This window comes from Sminthopsis crassicaudata, chromosome 1, assembly GCF_048593235.1.
Source record: "Sminthopsis crassicaudata isolate SCR6 chromosome 1, ASM4859323v1, whole genome shotgun sequence".
Lineage (NCBI taxonomy): Eukaryota > Metazoa > Chordata > Mammalia > Dasyuromorphia > Dasyuridae > Sminthopsis > Sminthopsis crassicaudata.
Genome location: NC_133617.1, coordinates 276,703,194 through 276,725,908, shown reverse-complemented (window position 1 = coordinate 276,725,908; position 22,715 = coordinate 276,703,194). Strand labels below are relative to the sequence as shown.

Below are 22,715 nucleotides of genomic sequence, written 5' to 3'. Positions count from 1 at the left end.
AAAATAGCAATCTAGTGTTTGATAAACCCAAAGATCCCAACTTTGGGGATAAGAATTCATTATTTGACAAAAACTGCTGGGAAAACTGGAAATTAATATGACCCACATTTAACATCACATACTAAGATAAGATCAAAATTGGTCCATGATTTAGGCATATAGAACGAGATCATAAATAAATTAGAGGAACATAGGATAATTTACCTCTCAGACTTGTGAAGGAGGAAGGAATTTGTGACCAAAGGAGAACTAGAGATCATTATTGATCACAAAATAGAAAATTTTGATTACATCAAATTAAGAAGCTTTTGTACAAACAAAACTAATGCAAACAAGATTAGAAGGGAAGTAACAAATTGGGAAAACATTTTTACAGTTAAAGGTTCTGATGAAGGCCTCATCTCCAAAATATACAGAGAATTGACTTTAATTTATAAGAAATCAAGCCATTCTCCAATTGATAAATGGTCAAAGGATATGAACAGACAATTTTCAGATGATGAAATTAAAACTATTTCCACTCATATGAAAGAGTGTTCCAAATCACTATTGATCAGAGAGATGACAGGAACAAATAATGATGAATATTGGAGGGGCTGCGGAAAAACTGGGACACTGATGCTCCAAACATTCTGGAGAGCAATCTGGAATTTTGCCCCAAAAGTTGTCAAAATGTGCATACCCTTTGACCCGGCAGTGTTACTACTGGACTTATATCCTAAGGAAACACTAAAGAAGGGAAAGGGACCTGTATGTGCCAAAATGTTTGTGGCAGCCCTTTTTGTAGTGTCTAGAAACTGGAAAATGAACGGATGCCCATCAATTGGAGAATGGTTTGGTAAATTATGGTATATGAATGTTATGGAATATTATTGTTCTGTAAGAAATGACCAACAGGACGAATACAGAGAGGCTTGGAGAGACTTACATCAACTGATACTGAGTGAAATGAGCAGAACTAGGACATCATTATACACTTCAACAACAATACTATATAATGATGTATTCTGATGGAATTGGATATCTTCAACATAGAGAAGAGCTAATCCAATTCCAATTGATCAATGATGGACAGAATCAGCTATACCCAGAGAAGGAACACTGGGAAATGGATGTAAACTGTTAGCATTTTTTTGTTTTTCTCCCCAGGTTATTTTTACCTTCAGAATCCAATTCTTCCTTTGCAACAACAACAACAACAACAAAATTCGGTTCTGCACATAAAGATTGTACCTAGGATATACTATAGCATATTTAATATATATGGAATACCTGCAATCTAGAGGAGGGGGTGGAAGGAAGGAGGGGAAAAATTCAGAACTGAAGGTTGTACAATGGATAATGTTGTAAAAAAATTACCTATGCATATGTACTGTCAAAAAGTGTTATTAGTAAAAAATAAATTTAAAAAAAGAAATTCATGCTATTGAAATAGTAAAGTACTTCAGTGTAACAGATTAGATATCCCAAATATCAGTTAAAATAATTTTTGACAGCCTCCTAAAAAAGAAGCTGGGGAAGAGGAGGAGAGGAGACAGAAATGCATTACTTAATAAATTTACTCAAGAAAACTGCTGAGGAATTTGCACTTGTAGCAATTTTTATAGTATATTGTGTAGGGAATATATATATTAAAAAGGCTAAAAAAATGAAAAAAGTGTGTGTGCAGGTAAAGAACACTAATAAAGATGGAAGAATGTAGAATTAAGTAATCATCTCAATTAATAATGTTTTTTCCCAATTCAACAAAGAGGAAAATTATTAGCGAAAAGAAATGTACCTGATTGCATTAAGATGTTTCAAATTTATATAATCAAATCAATAAAATTAAAATAGTAAATAACTGATGGATAGGAAAATCTACACCAATATAATAGATTTAAAAATATGTCATCTAAAATATAAAAAAGGAGGGAGAATTCAGATTAAAGGAAATGTGACAAAGTTGGGGAGAAGATTTTATTTTTATTTCAATGAGCTTTGTAGCAGGAGCCACAGTGCAGTAAAGCATAATTCCAGATTCCTCTAATAAGGGATCAATTAACCAGATTTTGGTCCTAATCCCTTGCACATAACTGTACTAGACCCTAGGACACTCAAACAAATGATACCAAAAAGGAAAGACTCACAAACATAAAAAATATTTATAGCAATACTTTTTGTTGGAACAAAAAGTACAACAAATTAAATATCAATTGATTGGGGAATAGCTGAATATAAATATCAGAAATAAAACATTTTTTAATGTCATCTGGTAACATCTTATTTAAACTATTTTTCTTATTTGCTGTTGTTCATTCATTTCAATTGTGTTTGACTCTTCATGACTCCATTGGAATTTTCTTGGCAAAGATATTGGAGTGGTTTGCCATTTTCTTCTCCAATTCATCTTATTGATAAGAAAACTGAGGCAAACAGAATAAAGTGACTTACTCAGAATCATATAGCTAGTAAGAATTTACTAGCCAGATTTGAATTCAGGAAAATGAGTCTTCTGGAATCCAGACGAGACATTCTCTCTATTATACCACCTTACTACCCCACTTATTTTTGCTAACCAAATACTAAATTCACTTTTATTTACCATACTCTAAGTACATACTAAAGCTATCAAGAAGCAAATGAATTGTTAAAAACCATAATTTTAAATCCAGAAACCACTTAAATGTTGGGTTCATAGGGCAAGGTTCCAATGACTTTGCCATGTTTTTGACTACAAGGGTTAGTTTTGTTCAGCTGATCATCAAAGAATAGAAGTAGGAACATAGGATGGAATTTGTAGGAAGGCAGATTTCAGCTTAATCTAAGGAATTAAATTTTTTCAATTAACAATTCAATTTCTTCAAAAATTAGATGGATTTTCTTGGGTGACAGAAGTCTTCCCTTACATATAACTTATGTTCTTATAATAGAGATCAGTAATTTCATTTTATTTAGGTACTTGTTCTACTGACACATAATATGGGATTATTTAAAACTCTTAATTTAGTAATTTAGAAGCTAAGAAAATTATTTTAGTATTTTTTTACATTTTGATTTAGCTTACAAAAGCTACAAAGCACACACACACAAAGATAAATAAACCTCTTTTTTTGGGACATGTTTTCTCAAATGTCTTTCCTTTTTTTTTCAATTGATTTGGTATGTTGAAATAAATCACATTCAGTCAACATAATGTTGGGAATATATTATTCTTTTTTTTTCTGTTTGCTTTAGCCAGCACATTCCAGAGTCTCTGACTTTATATCTGACTACTTTTTTTTTTTACAATGGACAAAGTGATCTCAGTTGGATAAATGTGGTTGTAAGGTGAAAGGAAGTTCACAAGTGTTTAAGGTTCTGTATGATGAAATTTTATAGGCAACCATTTTACATAATTTACTTATTTATTTTGCATAGTTTGTGAAATTTGAAATTTGTGAAATATCTTCATAAAGGTCATTAAACAGGATCACAGATCAGAATTAGAAGAGAACTCTCATGGTTAATTAGTTCAATAATTCCATTTTATAGCCAATGTAATATAATTACTAAGTTGAAGAGACTTGATTTGAACTCAGCTCTTTTAACTTGAATTCTGGTGGTTTTTAGCAGATCACTCTGCCTTGGTAAATCTCATTCAAACATTTTATATGAATTTATCCCCACAAAATAGTTGATTAATGAAATCAATATATGCTGTATATTTTCTACTAGCTAAAGCAATATGAGATTTTCCCCACCCTCCTTCCCTTTTTTCCTTTTCCCCTCCCTCTTTTCCTCCCTCCCTCTGTTCTTACCTTCTTCTTTCCCTCCCTTTCTCCCTCCCTCTCTTCTTTCCTTCCTTCCTTCTTCCCTCTTCTTTCTTTCTTCCTCTAATTTGCCCCATTTCTCTTTCTCTCTCTCATTCTTTAAAATATATGTGATCTGGGATTTGGAAATAGTTTATTTTTCCCTATTCCCTCTTTAAATATATCATTACAAATAATAAGGTCAATATCCACTAAGTATCATAATAGCTAAAATTTATGAGGCAAATAAGATTGGTTATTTTTTTTAACAAAGAACATGGAAACATTTTAACAAAAGAGATCCTCAAACACTTAGCAGGAGCAGCACATGGAGATACCTATTTCTGGCAGGACATTGTGTCTAGAAGTCCATTGTCTTTTTTACTTGGCAATACATATTGGTTATTCCCTTTATTATCTAATATTCAAAAGAACATTATCACAATTTACTAATAGAAAGATAAATACATTTTATACAGATGCCAAAAAGATTATGATTTGTTATTTTTTTTAAAATCCATTATATTAAAATGTCTCATAAACAATTATCTTTTTTTTTTCAACTTAGAGATAGGGCTATTAAGCTGAATATGAGGTTAGGCTATTATTTTAAAAATCTTACCCAATTCATAGTAAAAAATAAACATGCAAAAACTTGTAGAAATATTTCCATCTTTAATGTAATACATATCGACAGACCAGAAATATCAAATGGAAAACCACATGGATTTGAGTTTCTGTAGATAACTAGCTTTCTGTAGCAGTTGAGTCTCTGAGGTTTCCTTGACTTTCTGGGTTGCAAAGTTATAAAAGCCAAGCATAATTCCACAGGCCAGATGGAAAAATCAATAGCAAAGACCTTTAATGTTTGAGGAAAAATTTTATTAGTCACTTTTTTCTCCAGCAGGGCAATTCATTGCTAACAATTAGCTGCCAGCAATTTGTCAACACGATCTTTGAAGATAAAAAATTCATTGTTGGTCTATTATTGCTCTTTGGCAAGACAATAATGAGCATTCACAAAATTCTGTTTTGATTAATTACATTTTTATTACAAGAAAACAAGTTAAGTTACTTTTATTCTTAACACCATGAACATGATTTTCCTTCCTTTTTGTGCTGTTATTTGTAGATTTATAAAAGTAAAATTGCAACTTTTAAATTATTCATTTTTAGGGTTATTTGTATGACAGAACTTTAAATTTATCTTTGTGTATTTGTTGGCTTTAAAAAAAATCTATTAAATGACCAGCAGGAGGAATACAGAGAGGCTTGGAGAGACTTAAATCAACTGTTGCTGAGTGAAATGAGCAGAACCAGAAGATCACTATACACTTCAACAACAATACTGTATGAGGATATATTCTGATGGAAGTGGAAATCTTCAACATAAAGAAGATCCAACTCACTTCCACTTGATCAATGATGGACAGAAATAACTATATCCAGAGAAGGAACACTGGGAAGCGAATGTAAATTGTTGGCACTACTGTCTATCTACCCAGGTTACTTATACCTTCGGAAGCTAATAATTAATGTGCAACAAGAAAAAGGTATTTACACACATATATTGTATCTAGGTTATATTGTAACACATGTAAAATGTATGGGATTACCTGCCATGGGTGGGGGAGGGAGTGGAAGGAGGGAGGGGATAATTTGGAAAAATGAATTAAAAAAAAATCTATTTACAGAAGGTCGAAATTCTTAGGAACTCAATTTCAATGTAGTCCAACTCATACCTGAAAATGAATTATCTCTACAACACATTTGAGAAGTGGTCATCCAAACTCTAATAAAAGGCCTTCAATGAGTGGGAACACATTAAATTATATACTGAGCTCATTCATTGTACTAGATAGTATTAATACTTAGGTCTTCCTTATAGGAAGTCTAAATTTTATCTTTCATAATTTCTATACAATCTCTTCTAGAGCCAAGCAGAACAATTTTAATTCCTCTTCTACATTATCGCTTTATAGATTGTGCTTAAATATGAAATCACAACTTCGAAAGAAGCCCGAATTTAGATGAGGCTATTAAGTTAGACCTATTTGTCTTGCGAGCACTAAACTTTGTAATGTGATAAATACGTTGGGTGATGAGATAGAAGACAAGAAGACAGAAACCACATTGCAACATCAAGAATTCCAATACCAAATCAGTTATGAAATCATGGTACACTAAAAACTTTATGAAAACTGTCTGGAAATTAAATTATGATTGTCTATATCAATTGACTTCAAATGTTTCCTTTACAAGTCAGATGACTTGCTGAAGCAAACAAGCCAGGCAAAGTTTCTACAAGTTCCAAGTCCAAGGATCTTTTATTCTAAAACTATCTTATTGGTTAATACATGCCACTAAAAGAAGCATTTAATATTTTTGAATATACAAAAATTAAAAGAAATAGAATTCACAGAATACAGGATTAGATAGGGCAGTATATACATTTATTGGGACCAAATATTAAAGACATCAAATCACTTTAAAAAACAAATAAACCAAACCAAACTAAACAAACAAAATCCTATAATTCTAAGAAAAGAGATTAAGCATAAGGGTCCAAGAGTTAACACTGAAAAATATATTTTAAGGCTCATTTTAAAATATCTTCTTAGTTTTGTTATTAAAAAGTTATGATTTAATTTAATCCATTAAGTGTAGTAATTTTTGTAAATATCTTCCCTAATATATTATATCATGACATAATTTCCAGGCAAAGTCTGAGAAAGGATAGGAAGAAGTGCTCCACAGAGACATCAGGTGTTTAGTCTGCAAATCTTTTGTGGATTTCTGACGGGAGAAAAGTAAAATAAAATGCATCTTAGCAAACCTACATATTATGAAACTTCATATAACTTCAAGAGATTTCAAATTCTCAAAGCTCTAAGCAGTCGATATTTATTGTGTACAGTGGAATTCTTTTTTTATGTATTTCCCTACATCTCACTGAGACTGATTCTAAGAGGATTTCAATGAACTAGTTACCAATCAGCTAGGGAACAGAAACCATAACCAAATACTGCTGCTGTCTTAACTGACTACATGTCCACAGTAAAATCTGCCTATGGAAGGGAATTTACAGAAACTAGTTCATTCAATCCACCTAATACTTTGGAAAATTAGAAAATAATTTATTAAGGAGCAAAATCTTTTCCACTCTAAATGCCTAGAGTTGAGAGCCAATTCTTCATGCTATATCTACCTTTCAGAGAGAAAAAAAAATGTTTCTTTCTAGAGTCCTGCACAGATGGCCTTTTAAAAAAAGATGTACATTTTTTCTTATCCCTATTTGCATTGTAATTAATATCACATCTGCATTTGACCTGGACTTATGAGTTTTTTCTCATAAATTGGGAACAAGGGAAAATGTGGGAAGTATGAAAAATTGCAATCCCAGAAAATCAGACTTGTAGACACACCATTAGAAGATAGAAACCATGAGAAACAGGATGTTATGATACCGCAGCAGGCAATCAAAAATGAATTATTTGTTAAGTAGCAGTTTTACCTTCTCTAAATGTATAACCTCTGATTTGGCATTTTTTAGAGCTCTAAGTCTACTGGAAACCCTCACTGAATGATGTAGACAAACAAGTTTCAGGAAATATAGGCTTTCCAGTTTGTCCCATGTAATGAAAGGGAGACAGGGATGGCAAGGCATTTGACATTCCAGTCTTCAAAATCATAGTAATAAATACTGTGATAGGAATCATCCAACAGGCCCTGAAGACAGCACTCCTTTCAGAGTCACATCAGGAGCCTAGATCAGCTCAGTATCTAGCCTCTACTATCAAGGGACTAAGAGAATGAGAGGTAAGACAGCCATTACCGGACTAGGGCCTCTGAGGAATCACTTTTACATAATAAGAAATAGAGACAGACCTCCAGCACATAGTAGACAAGATGACTGACTGACAGGGGCAAAGACCTGAGTTGTACCATCAGAGATCTATGAAGAAGCCTAGGCCACTGCAGATGACAAATCCTTGCCTCAGAGATCTCATCTATAACTTCAATGGCATAAGCATCCAAGCTATAGTCTGAGGGTCAAGTCAAGATGGCAGAGTAAGGCTAGGAATCTGCTCATGGTCCCAGTTTCTCTTGAAAATGAAACCAAACTGCTGAACAGAGTCTGACAGAATGAAACCACTCTCCAGATCAAGACAGACTAGAAAAACTTCAAGGAAGGTCATCTCACTAGGGAGAAAAGGATGTTCGGGCTAGCTCAGATAGACTCTGGGAAAGCCAGTGAGAGGGTCTTAATCACAAAAAATTAGTATCTAAAAACCTCAGTCTAGGTGCAGTAGAAGAGCAAATCTGTAGGGCAGTTTCCAGTCCAAGCTCAGAAGGCAAATTCTGGGAAACAAAGCATTTCCTGGAAAGAGCAGGCAAAGCTAAATCTGCAAATACAGGGATGCTGGGCTCAAATCTAAGGCTCAGATTTGTACAAGAAGTTTGGGACAGTGACCCTTTTACCCCAGGAACAATGCTCAACTGTAAAAGTAAATAAAGAGGAAATACCAAAAGAAAAGGAAAGAAAATGGACAAGAAATAGAAAGGAACCTTGACCATAGAAAGCTAATATGATGATAGGGCAGAGGACAAAATGTCCACAGAAAAAATCTCAAAGCAAGACATCAATTGGTCTCAAGCCCAAAGAGGTTTCTTGGATGTGATATATATATATATATATATATATATATATATATATATATATATATATATATATATATATATATATGTTAGAAAATCTAGATATGAGAGACCTCTGGAGAAAATTGAATAGGGACAGAAAGAAATATATCTTTTTTTCTCAGCAGTACCTGGCACCTTCACAAAAACTGACCATATAATTAAGGCATAAAAAACTCACAATCAAGTGCAGAAAGGCAGAAATAGTAAATACTTCCTTTTCAGACCACAATACAATGAAAATTAGGTTCAATAAAGGCACAGAGAAAAACAGACTAAAAACCAATTGGAAATAAAATAATCTAATTTGAAAAAATGAGTGGTTCAAACAACAAATCACAGAAACAATTCATAATTTCATCCAAGAGAATGACAATAATGAGACAATATACCTATGTGATGCAGCCAAAGCAGTTCCTAGGAGAAATTTTATATCTCCAAATAGCAACATTAATAAAATAGAGAAAGAGGAGACCAGTGAATTAGGTATGCAGCTGAAAAAGCTAGAAACAAAACAAATTAAAACCTCAATTAAATACCGAATTAGAAATTTTGAAACTTGAAGGATTGATTACTAAAATAGAAACTAAGAAAACTATTGAACTAATAAATAAAACTAAGATTTGGTTTTATGCAAAAACAAAACACCAAAATAGATAAACTTTTTGTTAATTTGACCAGAAAAAGGAAAGAAAGAAACCAAAATCACCAGCATCAAAAATGAAAAGAGTGAACTTACCACCAATGAAAAAGAAAGTAAAGCAATAACTAGGAGCTATTTTGCCCAATGTATGGCAGCATTTACAAAAATATAAAATTTGTGAAAATATAAGTTGCTCAGGTTAATAGAAGAGGCAATAAATTACTTAAACAGACCTATTTTAGAAAAAGAAATTGAAGAAGCCATAAATAAACTCCCTAAGGAAAAATCTCCAGGTTTAGATGGATCCACAAGTGAATTCTACCAAACATTTAAAGAACAATTAATTCTAATACTATGTAAGCTATTTGGAAAAATAGGTAAAAGAATACTGCCAAATTCCTTCTATGACACAAATATGGCACTGATCCTTAAACCAAGAAGGGCTAAAACATGGAAAGAAAATTATAGACCAATCTCCCTGCTCAATATTAATGTAGTTTTTAAACAAAATATTAGCAAAAAGATTACAGTAACTCTTCAGCAGAATAATACATTATGATCATGTAGAATTTATACTAGGAATACAGAGATTATTCAATATCAGGAAAACTATTACCATCATTGACCATACCAATTAAAATAAAAAAAAAAAAACAGAAATCATATGATAATCTCAACAGATGCAGAAAAAACTTTTGACAAAATACAGTCCCTATTCTTATTAAAGACACTAGAGAGTATAGAATAAGTGGAGCTTTCTTTAAAATAATAAGCACTATCTAAAAATCTACAGCAAGCATTATTTGTAATAGAGGGAAGCTGGATGCATTCCCAATAATATCAGAGGTAAAACAAGAATGCCCATGATCACCATTGTTATTCAACATTGTACTAGAAAGCTCAGCTTTAGCAATAAGAAAAGAAAAAGATATTAAAAGAATTAGAATAAGGAATGAGGAAATAAAACTATCACTCTTTGCCAATGATATGATGATATGATAATACTTAGAGAATCTTAGAAAATCATCCAAAAACCTACTGGAAATAATTCACAACTTTAGCAAAGTTGCAGGATATAAAATAATCCCACACAAATCACCAGCATTTCTATATATTACTGTCAAAACCCATCAGCAAGATATAGAAAGAAAAATTTCATTTAAAATAACCATAGACAAAATAAACTACTTGGGAGTCTACCTGCCAAGAGATACCCAAGAACTATATGAACACAATTAGAAAAAACTTCTTACACACAAAAAAGTCAGATCTAAACAACTGGGAAAATATCAATTGCTCATGGGTAGGCCAACCTAATATGATAAAAATGATAATTCCGCCTAAATTGGTCTACTTATTCAATGTCATACAAATCAAATTGTAAAAATAATTATCTTATAGAACTAGAAGATTCATCTGGAAGAACAAAAGGTCAGGAATATCAAGAGAATTCATGAAAAAGAATCGGAAGGATGGTGGCTTAGACGTCTCAAACCTAAAACTACATTATAAAATAGCAGTCATCAAAACCATTTGGTACTGGCTAAGAAATAAGAGTGGTAAATTAGTGGAATAGATTAGATACATGCAACATAATAGTCAAGACCTATAGTAATCTAGGATTTGATAACCCCCCCAGTCTCCAAATTCTAGAATAAGAACCATTTCATAAAAATTACTAAGACAATTGGAAAATAACATATCAGAAATTCAGCACAGAACTACATCTCATATCCTATATCAAAATAAAAGTTAAAATGAGTAAATGATTTTGACATAAAGAAATACCATAAACAAATTCAGAGAACAAGGGATGTTATTTTTCAGATCTCTGAAGAAGGGAGGAATTTATGATCAAAGAAGAACGAGAGAACATTCTGAAAGGTAAAATGGACAACTTTGATTAAATTTAAAAAGATTTTGCAAAAGCAAAACCAACAGAACCAAAATTAAAAGGGAAATACAAATCTGGGAAAAATTTTATAGCCAACATTTCTGATAAAGGTCTCATTTCTAAAATATATAAAGAATATATAAAAATATATAAAGAACTTGAATAAGAATACAAGTCATTTCCCAATTGATAAATGGTCAAAGGATATGAACAGACAATTTTCAGATGACAAAATTAAAGCCATCTATAGTTATAGGAAAAAAATGCTTTAAATCACTATTGAGACTGAATGTAAATGAACACATGCTAAGTTCACTTATTTTTTCTGTTTTTTAATCTCTTCCATTGTTTTTCCCTTTTGTTCTGATTTTTCCCTTCCAACATGATTCATAAAGTAATGTTTATTAAAAATAAGTGAATTTACTAGAATAAAATTTTTTTAAAAATCCAGTCTACAGAGGGCTCAATCAGAATCATGGTTTTTTCATCACAAAAAAGTGTGAGGAGTAAAATAGGGAAGAGATGTAGGTATGGGAGGAAAATAACCTTGGCACATAGTTCTAATCTAATAACTAAAAGTAGAGACATAATAAATTTAATTCTCAATACAATGCATGACTACTATGGATTAAAAGAATCCCAAGAAGTAAAACTAAAATAAAGTAATTACACAAATATAAGCAGTCTTAGAAAAAAATGCCTTGGTCTTTTGGACTAGATAGAAAAAGAATGAAGCTAGAGATTTTGAAAAAAAAAAAGAATTTAAATATATTGAAATGGAAAATGTAAAAAAATTGAATAATTTAGAAGGTAGAATACTTTACCCATGAAGTGAATTCCCTAAAAATATAATAAAGTCAACAGAATTCAGTGATTTCAAGAGATGGTAAAGGAGGTTAGGACAAAGTCCAGAAAAAATAATTGGCCTGAAAAATTGAGTGAAGAAAAATAGCATTCTAAAAAACCTTAAACTTCCTAAAAACAATGATCCCTTCATCCCCCACCCCTCCAAAATCTTCAAAACAAAAACAAAACCTTTTTCATTTCTATATTTCCTGAAATAATAAAAGAAAATGTCATAGATCTGTAAGTAGCATAAGGCAAAGTGATTCACTGACTTATTGCCCAAAGAAGCTACAAACTGAAAACACTTATGAATGTTTTGATAAAAGTCCATGGTTCACAAGATAAAAGAAAAAATTTTGCAAGCATCCAGAAAGAAAGTATTCACCTACCAAGGATCAGATAAGTATCAGAATCCTATAAGTCTCTGATGCAACAATATTTTTAAAAAGAAAATATTATGTTATAATAATAATAATAAAACTGAAATGGCTCACAATAAAAAAATATGACCCTGGAAAAATGAGGAAGAATAGATATTTAATAGAATAATACTTTTTAAAATTTAATGTAATTAAAGTTGTCCACTTTGTCTTTCCTGATCTCTAGTTCTTCTTTGGTCATAAATTCCTCCCTTCTCCAAAGATCTGATAATTAAGTTATCACTTTTTTTTTCAATTTGTTTATGGTATCATCCTTTATGCCCAAATCATATATTCCATTTTGACCTTGTACTTTCAAGGCTACTTGGATGAAAAGCCTTGAAGTAAGAAGTTTCGAAATGGAAACAGACAAAGAAATCCAGAAAGCAAAGAACTGGATGGCAAGTGGATTATTGCTTGGATAATGTGTCAGCTAATTATAGTAGATAGATGGAATGGACTCAGTTTACTGAGGAAACTATGACAAAAGAAATTCATTCAGAGAAATCTGAGAATATGAACCAATGGAGAGAAAAGTTCACAAAAATATGATACTTAATATAACAATAATATAAAGGAAAACAATTTTGAAAGATTTAAAAACTCTGGTAAATACATTAATATTATTTCAGAATATTAGTAATGAAGTATATTTTTAATTTCCTGAAGAAGTGACAAAGCAGAGGTATAGAATGACTTTTTTTCCCTGATGTAATCATCCTATATACTTGTTTGTGTTTGACTATGCTGTTATTCGTTTGTTTCAGTTGTATCTGATTTTTAGGGTTTTCTTGGCAATAATACTAGAATGGTTTGCCATTTCTGAGGACAGATTTGAAATGAGAAAGATGAATATTCCTGACTTCAGGATAGGTATTCTCTCTAGCTGCCTTGCTTGATGTACTTATTTATTATGATTGAGATTTTTAAAACATATTTCTCTTCCCTACACACTCAGTAGATATAAGTTCCTTAAGGGCAAGAATTACTATTTGCTTTTATATTTATCAACACTTAGCACAAGATGTGAAACAAACTGTTTAATAAGACTTTGTTGATTGACTTATTATGAGGGCAGAGGGATGGGGGAGAATGGTGGATAGTGATAACAATTTAAAAAAATGTTGAGAAGAACTTAGGCTTCATTCCTACACTGTATATTCTTATGATCCTATGGACTTTGTCAACATCTTTTAGCTCTCTTCTTAGCCTAGAAGTTTTCTCTTTCCTTGTGGACTCCTCATTATAGAACATTCCTACATTCCTGTGACTTTCTTCTCTCATTGGTGAGTTTCTCCTGAAACCTCCATCTTGGGGGAGGACTCAAGCCAATCATTTTTAATTTTTTTCTTGGTTCCACTTCTGACTCTCTGGTCTTCACCAATATGGTACTGTTATTAGCTAACTTCCTCCCCTCACTCACCTTTCAACTCTTTTAAACTATCACTTCTTTTTCTGCCAAACAAGCTCATTGGAATAACATCCATTCATCTTTAAAATCCTATAAGCTTCCAACAATATGATATGCTGCTCTAATAGGTACCTAGGAAATAAAGAACATTTAGTTAATGAAAATAAACCACTTCATTACTTTGGGAAATTGGATATGGGTCCAACATTAGAGTCAAATCCTGCTTTAGTGTTCAAATACTGTTTTTGACACATCTTGGCTATATGATTATAGATAAGTTATTTAAATTTGCAGTGCCCTCAGTGATTCTCCAAGACACTAAATAACTGAAGGGTTGCTAATTTATAACTCACAGACTTTCAATATTAGGTATTCTCTACATCAATAGATTCACTTGATATGGAACAACAGCATCAACAGAAATCAAAACAAAAAAAAATAATGCACCAGAAGATATAAATTATATTGTTAAATTTATTAGATGAAGTAAGTTTTTATCAATCAACAAAAAATGATACTGGGACAATTTCAGGAAAATATCTTTAAAGTCATAATAATTGAATGATTGATTCTAAAAGATGGTAATAGGACTAACTTAGAAGTCAACTAACTGATCCTGTCTTATTTGGGCCAAATGACTAAAAGTATTTCACTTGAAATTAAAATGAAATAGAATTGTTCAAAAGAGAAAATACCAAAAATGATTAAAAGTATTTTGGCAATATAAATCTGCATGTTCAAGGCAAAATATTTTGAGGTGAATTAGCTAACAATGAATTTATCCTACTCCCCTATGAGGAAGCATGATTTCATTTTGGTCCATTCACAATACCTAGAATATAGTAAGTACTTAATAATTTTTTATTTATTAATTGAGTTTAGTAGCACCAAACTCATCCCACTGCTTGACCTATTTTCACTTTTTTAACTGCATATATATAATCTATATGCCCATATTGGTGAATGAGTATAATATCATTAGATATATATTTACTTATGTGTATGTATAGATACATACATGTACACATACAGACCCACAAGTATTTTGAATAGGTCAAAAATTAAAATAATACTGGCTTACATAATTTATCTTTAGTCAATTCAATTCAAAATATTTTGCTTTGAGTGATATGCCAAGTACATCATCGAACAGCTTTTAGATATTTTGGTCTCAACTTTTTTGAATAATTTTATTATATTTTTGTTTCAGGTGAAGTCCTTTTAAAAATATGTATGTATATAGGTACATTTGTGTGTATAAAATAAAAGTACACATAATAGTATAATTTAAAAATATCTTTGTATATATACTTTCTATATTCTTAGTCTATTGTCCCTCTACAATTTCTCTTTGAATTCTATAATTCAATAAAATAATTCAACAAACACTTATTTACCACTGAACACATTACTGAGAATTCAAACACACACACACAAAAAATCTCTGCTATAAAAGAGCTTACATTCTACAGGGTGATACAACATATACTTTTTCATGTCACATATTACCCAAACAAAAAATTACCCTTTTTTCTCAATTTAATACCACATTTGAAAAGTATACTTCTAAAATTATATGTCATTTTTATTCTTCTGAATTGTGTTAGGAGACTGCTCAAATGTAATGGAAAGAATACTAAGTTTGGTCCTGGAAGAAATAGGTCCAAGTTTCAGATCTGCTGATTATTAGCTCTTTCATCTCAAACAATTCATTTTAGTTCTCTAAGCTTAAATTTCTTTTATTTATAAATGGGAGTAGAAACACTTGACTTGTCTTTCATTCTTCAGAGAGTTGTTTTGAGAGTCCAATGAGATAATGAATGGGATACCCTGTATAAATTCTAAATGAGATAATGGATATGAAGCACTGAATGAATTTTAAAGCAGTTTACTAGTTTTGTTGTTCAGTCATTTTTCAGTCCTGTCTGATTCTTTGTAAACTCCATTTGGAGTTTTCTTGGAAAAGGTACCAGATTCACTGCTATTTCCTTCTCCAGCTTATTTGACAAATGAGAAAATTGAGGTAAACAGGATTAAGTAATTTACCCAGGATCACATAGCTAGCAAGTATCTGAGGCTGGATTTGAACTCAAGAAGATGTTTTTCCTGACCCTAAGGCTGGTACTCTATCCACTGATAGAATGGATAGCTCCCCAAGCATATATAAATATCATCTATCTGGATAAATATCGCTAGTGCTAGTGCAAAGAGGAAGGGTGTCTAATCTATGTAATTGCCACACTTACTAGATGGTTAAGTGCAATACAAAAGGGGAGGTTTTGGATCCTCCCTTCAAACCACCTTATTCCCCCAATTTTGACCTTCATTTGGGAAGTTTATTAAGAAATAGGAGTTAATAAAGTAAGATTATAGGAATTTTAACCTGCTTCTGTAACTCTAAACAAAAGTCTAGATGTCACTTCAGAAATTTTGAAATGTGTTCCATAATCATAGATTTCAGATATTTGAAGGACAATTGAATAGAAATAGAAGAGCTAGATGAATTCTACTTGTCCTCAGAGGGAAGAAAAAAGATAATTTCTGGAAATTACAAGATGATAGATTTCAGTTCAATTAAAAGGATTCCCTAAAATCTAGAACTATCCCCAAATTAAATGGCCTGATTCATTAGGTAATAAGTTGACACCCAGTAGTATTTAAGAAGAGTTTGGAAAACTACTTTAGGTGGAAAGTATAAATGTGCCTTGATTGGTCTTCAAGTAGGAAATTAGATGACCTCTAAGTCCTTTCTACAGCTAAGCTTTCATAATAGCCTGAAAGGTTGAGAATCATTACTTACGTATTCAAGAAAATGAAGTCACAAGTATTGTCTTCTGCTTGCAATAAATTGTTAGTCTTTGTGTTGTTGTTGTATTGCTGTTATTCACTTTTTATTAAAAGAATTTATATTCAATATAACTTTAATATTTAGTCTGCTGGGGAGCCAAGGAAAAATTCCAGAACACAAGACTGCAGGGATGTTAAAAGACAAGGGAGTGCCAAAATCAAGGACTTGCTTATTCTCAAATTTCTAAATATTGAAATCTTGAAAGACTTTTAATTATTTCATTTATAACAAACACACATATATGCAGGAAAAAAGTTTCAAAAACAAGTTAAGCCAATGAGGAAAATGTCCCAGACAGTCACCCACTCACTAATATCTGATAGTCAACGTGGAAACTTAGCAAATAGAGACAGCATGTGTTGGAAACCATACTAAATGATTTTCAGCATTTGTAGCATGTTTATATTTTTGCAGAACATGACTCAAAGTTTGCTTTGAAGTTTTTTTTTCTCTTTACTGCATTGAAAGCAAAAAAGAAAAAAAAAGTCTTGTTCAAATTCAGCATTGAGATTTAGATAAAGCAACCACTTTCCCTCTTAACTTTCCAATTTAGTGTCCCATGGAGTAGTAGAACAGCATGCTGGAAGGATTCCATATCTGTCAAAGTAATCTCTGTAACCCAAGGAAAACAAATCACTAATCCAAGTTAAGTTTCCAAGTGAAAGCAGTTACCACCTGGAAATAGCTGGACTCAGGGTTCTGATGATAAATTCATTGGAGTATTTTAAAAAATACAGATTATAAAAGCCTTGTGGATGGAAATTAATGGAATGATCAATTTGATATCTAATTGTGAAAACACAATTTCATAACATATAATTAGAGAACAAGTCTGGGAGGACTTTTGGGGGGAAAAAAGCAATGATTAATGCTATTGCTTAAAATGTACTAGGGTCTAGAACAGGCTTTTGTAACATGTCATTAGAAACATCTTTTGCCAGGTCAATATTAAAAAATATATATATTTTGGGATGTATGATGACTTTTTTTAATCAGTTCTAATTTTATCTCCTGTGCTTTCATTGACCCACCTTGTTTACAAAAACAAAATGCAGGGATTTGTTTAGCAGGGCTTTAAAATTAGAGGAAGAGGAAGAAAACTGGCTATATAAGCCTTCTCAACAAGAGAGTATGAAATTATATCAGTTACAGAAAAGGGAGAATATTAGAAAAGAAGAATGCACAGGAGAAAATATTCAAAAGAGAGCCATGGTTATACACCTACATTAATACCCACACTCATACATCTAAAAAACCACACACCACAAACATAAACACATACACTTACATATATGTACGTGTGTACACATATGTATATACACGTGTGTATCTACATAAACACACATATATGCTATTGCACATGGTATAAATAAGAAAAGTTTAATTAGCACCATTCAATACATTATTATTAGCACATTCAATACATTTATTACCCTCTTTGGGTATTTGATGGGCCCCTTGGATAGTCTGATCAATCCTTTGGATTCAGTTTCCAGAAAAATATTTGTTGCTTATGTTCATCATCGAAGAAGATTTAAAATTTCAGTTATAAAATAGTGAAAAAGAATTGTGTTTTTCTTCATACAAGTACATGGATCTCTCAAATTCCTTCGCATACCTCTTGGGTGTAAATGGATTCAAGTTAAAAAATAATTACACTAATAAAAGCAAAAATACTATTAATCCCTTTGTAATAGCTGATACAGAGTGGGATGAAATTCAAGACTTTGAAGTTTTGGGAATGATTTTACATAAAAATAAAGTTGTAGGAGGCAGTTGGAAATGTTTTCCCTTTTCTTTCATTTTTCTTGAAGTTAACATTCTTTGATATAAATATAATTAAGATGCTGAGCCTCTGCACACAAGGAGTTTAAAATCTAGTGAAAAAGAATGACTAATTGTCTTTAAAAAAAGTTGTCTCAAAATATATAATATTATGTCTTGAACCATATATATTTTCAATTTTCTTTTATTTTAACTGAGCCCTTCTTGTAGTAATATGTAATCAAATCATTCTATTCTATTCATTCTAGCATTTAAAGAATAATGTTTAGTTTTCTACTTAGTCCATATTATTCTTTATATAGACAGAGATTAATTGAAATACTTACAGGTCCTATTATTTGAGAAGCACTTTCAAATTCATCATCCTCCATTGTTTCAGTTGGACATAAAGAATCTGTTTCTATAAGAAGAAATCAATAAAATATGTTCATAATTAATTATAATAACTATAGTCATAATTTATAAAGATAATTAGCTTGCTAGTAAATACGGTCTTGTCACTTTGGAGGATATTAAATCAACCATAGCAACTTGTTGAAGAATTATGGTAAAATTACATGGATAATTTGAGGCTAAAGCTTGCATTAATTTCACCCTCCAAAGTCTGAGTCTAATGTCTTATAGTAGAGTGGAAAAGACCCTCATTTTTTAAAGTATCTGTGATTGTTGAGAATCCATTGTGAGGTCTCAATTTTGTTCTTTGAGAACAAAGAGAGTAATGGATCTGGTATTTGAAGACCAGGCTAACAAAATTAGGAAAATCTTACTCCTCACAGACTGACCAGTGAGTGGAGTATATTTTCTTTCAGAAACATTAGCCAAAAATCATTATCCTCATCAAACTTCCTATGCTGAAGGAGGAATTAAATTGGGAGTGGAGAGTAGAACACAAGAGAAAAGAATGAGATGTTAAAGGGTGACTTCAGATTGCCTCTTAAAGACAATTTTGAAATGACTAATAAATCTACTGAATTGAACTTTTAGAAGTGCTGAAAGAAATTATTTAAAAAAATCCTGGGAACTATGACTTGACTTGAAGTATAGTGAACCATATCAGTTTTTAAAAAAATTATACAAGGACAGCAAAACTATAAAGAAAAAAAATTTCAATGATTTAAAAACTGATCAAAGCATCGATGTTTCCAGAGCTCCCATAGTAAACTATGTTACCTACCCTCTGACAAAGAAGTAATGGGCTCTACTTTTAGAGACATATTTTAGACACAGTTACTAATATGGATTTATTTTGCAAGATTGTTTTAATTTTTTTCAAGGTGTCTCTTCACCTTTCCCCCTTTGTCTTTAGATTATCAGTCTAATGGAGGTAGGGAGGAAGGTGAGTAAAGAATAGTATGTTGGCCATTAAAACATTTTTTAAAAGTACACAGAAAAAAACTTTTAAAAGTTTAGCATGAAGTTCAGACAAGCATAATAGTTTGAAAGTAACATATTGGATTTATTACATGCTTTTAAAAGAGCAAACTTCAAAATGGAGATTGATGATATCATTGGATTCTTTCTGTGATCTGCTCTCTGTATGGAAATGTTCTTTCAGTGTTTAAGATCACATTTTTAAATGTCATCTAAGGTATAGAGGTATTATGAAATTATTGATTTAAGTCTGGAAGGGACTTTAGATATCACTGAATCTGATCTCCTCATATGACAGAAGAGGAAACTGAAGTCCAGATATGTTAAGAGACTTGTCCAATCTTTTCTAGCTAATAAACAGCAATCAGATTTTGCACTAATGCAGGCTGTCTTTTCTATCTGAATTGATGAAAAAATTGCAACTGGTGAAATCAAAGATGCCTTAAAAGGTGAATTATTACATTAATTTAGTCAAAAGATAACAAGAAAAAATATATTTCTAAAAAAAATAATTAGGGTAAAATTTTAAGGGAAGGAATATGTAACTGAAATTAATCAAATAAATCAAGCTAAATAAATAAATCCCTTTCTCTTGTCTATACTAGACAACTAATTACCAGATCATGTTTATAATGTAAAAATATACACATATGTATTTTGTGCATAAGCATTTTGTCTTTATCTACATGTATATCCTTGTGTATTTCTGTTTTCTCATGTTAATTAGCCATTTTGTTTGGTCCCAGTTCTATAAGCTTTATTTTAAGAGAGGTGGAATGTGGCAGGACTTAGCAAAGAGTATTAGATATAAGTTCTAGCAAATATATACTTAATTACATTGAAAAATTCTAGAAGCTAATATACAGTTAGTATAGGGGATATCTTGTCTTTTTTAACTATAAGGAAAGCTTTAACAACTTTTAATTATTTTTTGCTAGGTCTTAGTTAGGTATCAGAGCCAGCTATGTCATGACCTTTTTCTTTTTTGTAAATATTCAGTTGGAGATGCTCTCAATAGGCTTTTAACTCTAAATTCTGAAGGCCAAAGCTAATTCAGTTGGTTAAAGGGGAGGGACCCAGAAGATAGTAAATTCTGTTGTGTGTCAATAATGCTAGGAAAGAAAACTGATCACTTTCCCACAAGAATCTATTCATAGGTTTGTTCCTGCAATACTCAGGAGGTGAGAGAAAGGAACACAAAGGATGGTAGATGGGAAAAAGGTTGACCTAGGGCAGGGGAATGTTGCATAAGGAAGGAAGCATGGAAGCAAAGGTCGAGGAATTTCCACCTGGTTATCTTTCTTTCACTTAGAAGTTAAAAACTCATCATTAACCTGACAGAATAACATACATCCTAGTGTCACTTCAGATGATGCTCTATCTTGCCTCCATCATTCCAGTTTACTATGTGGCCAAACCAGAGCATTAATCTGACATTTCCCCAAATACTTGTCTCTTCCATCTTTCCCTTAGAGAATATGGGGAAAAGATTCACTTACAGCAAAATGAAACCCAGCAAAAAGCTGAATAAGCCCACCAGAATAACCCAAGAGTATCATTCATATAAAGAGGGGGTGCAGGTAAAGGAGGTGGCCTAATCCTTCTGTGATCCCTATGTTAAAACTATTAAGTTTCCCAACAATGATTTAAATTTAAGATCCAAAGTTACTACAGTATAACTAGAAATAAAAATTGATTTCTAGTTAGTACATGATCCCAGGAAAACCAATTTATCTTTAGAGAATTATCAATGTTTTGAAGTTGTGTCCAAGTGAATGAGTGAAAAAAAATTATTAAGGACTTCTATGCACTAGGCAATATACTAAGTATTGTGATGCTTAAAAAGTTTGAGAAGTGTAATTACTGGGTAATTATTAATGGTATTTATAATTATTGATGATGTAAATAATGATATTAATGAGTTTTTATTAATAATATTAGCATTTTAGTAAAAAGAGGCTAGTGACACTCATGTATGCCAAAGACCATCACAGTGAGGGGCTGATAGTTTATACTCTTGAGAGTGGCAATCAATTCTGACTGGTTAACAAGTAACAAAAGAGTGGAAGGAAGGCAAGATGGTGGAGAAGACTCAGTTTCTTTTTGACCTTCTCCTATAACCCTCAGACTAATTAGCAAATCCAGCTTCTGAATTAGTTCTGGATGGCAAAATCCAAGAAGATTGGGAGTGCAACAAATTGCCAGCAGAACATAATTTTGAAGATCACTAGAAAAGGTATGTTTCAATTAGGCATGGAGGGAGGTGGGCCAAGTGCAAGCAGGCCAAGCACAGATGCAGAACACAGAGCAGAGGTCTGGGATGGTGGGAGTACCCCGCAGTCGAGAATATACAGGGAAGAATCTACAGCAGTGTTGGCTACTCTGCCCTGGTTGCAAGCCAGTAGATCGGCAAAGAAGTTATAAAAAAATCAAATACAAACACAAAAGGTAAATAGTAAAACTTAAAATGCCAAAATCTTACAGGACTTGGCCACATCCACCCAGCAATAGCAGTGAGTCAGCATTAACTCAGCACAGCCACTAACACTTGTAGAGGAAACCTGGAAAACTTCCCCTTCACTAAAAGCAGAGCTTATTTTTTTTAATGAGTAAAAAAGCAAAGAGAATTCTGACCAAAGATAGTTTTTATGGTAAAAGAAGAAAACAGAATTCAAACCCTGAGGAGACTAAGAGCAGAACATCTTCAGATGAAGCCCAAAAGGTGATATAACAGGATCCCCATCACACAAGGCTCTCCTAGAAGAAATTGAAAAGAATTTAAAGAGATCTAGAAAAAAAATGGGGAAAGGAAATGAGAACTTTGGAAAAGGGTTTGGAAAAGGCATATGACTCATTAAAAGATAAGATTTAATAAAATGGAAAAAGAAAACAACTCCCAGAAAAACAGAATTTGTGAAATGGAAAAAGAAAATAACGCCTTAAAAAAAACAGAATTTGTGAAATGGAAAAAAAAATCCATAGAACAAAACAACTCATATAAAAATTCAGTTGGACAAATACAAAAAGAAG

At 31.8% G+C, this 22,715-nt stretch overlaps 1 protein-coding gene across 12 annotated transcripts in view; it reads right to left on the bottom strand.

The window, feature by feature from the left end:
* The window catches only part of C1H8orf34 (chromosome 1 C8orf34 homolog), a 391,674-nt gene that overhangs the window by 83,778 nt on the left and 285,181 nt on the right, over positions 1–22,715 (bottom strand). For all 12 annotated transcript variants that reach the window (XM_074278849.1, XM_074278851.1, XM_074278841.1 and 9 more), the window contains one exon: positions 18,641–18,714. In XM_074278849.1, coding sequence (XP_074134950.1) covers positions 18,641–18,714 — 74 coding nt within the window. The remainder of the gene's footprint in view (positions 1–18,640; positions 18,715–22,715) is intronic.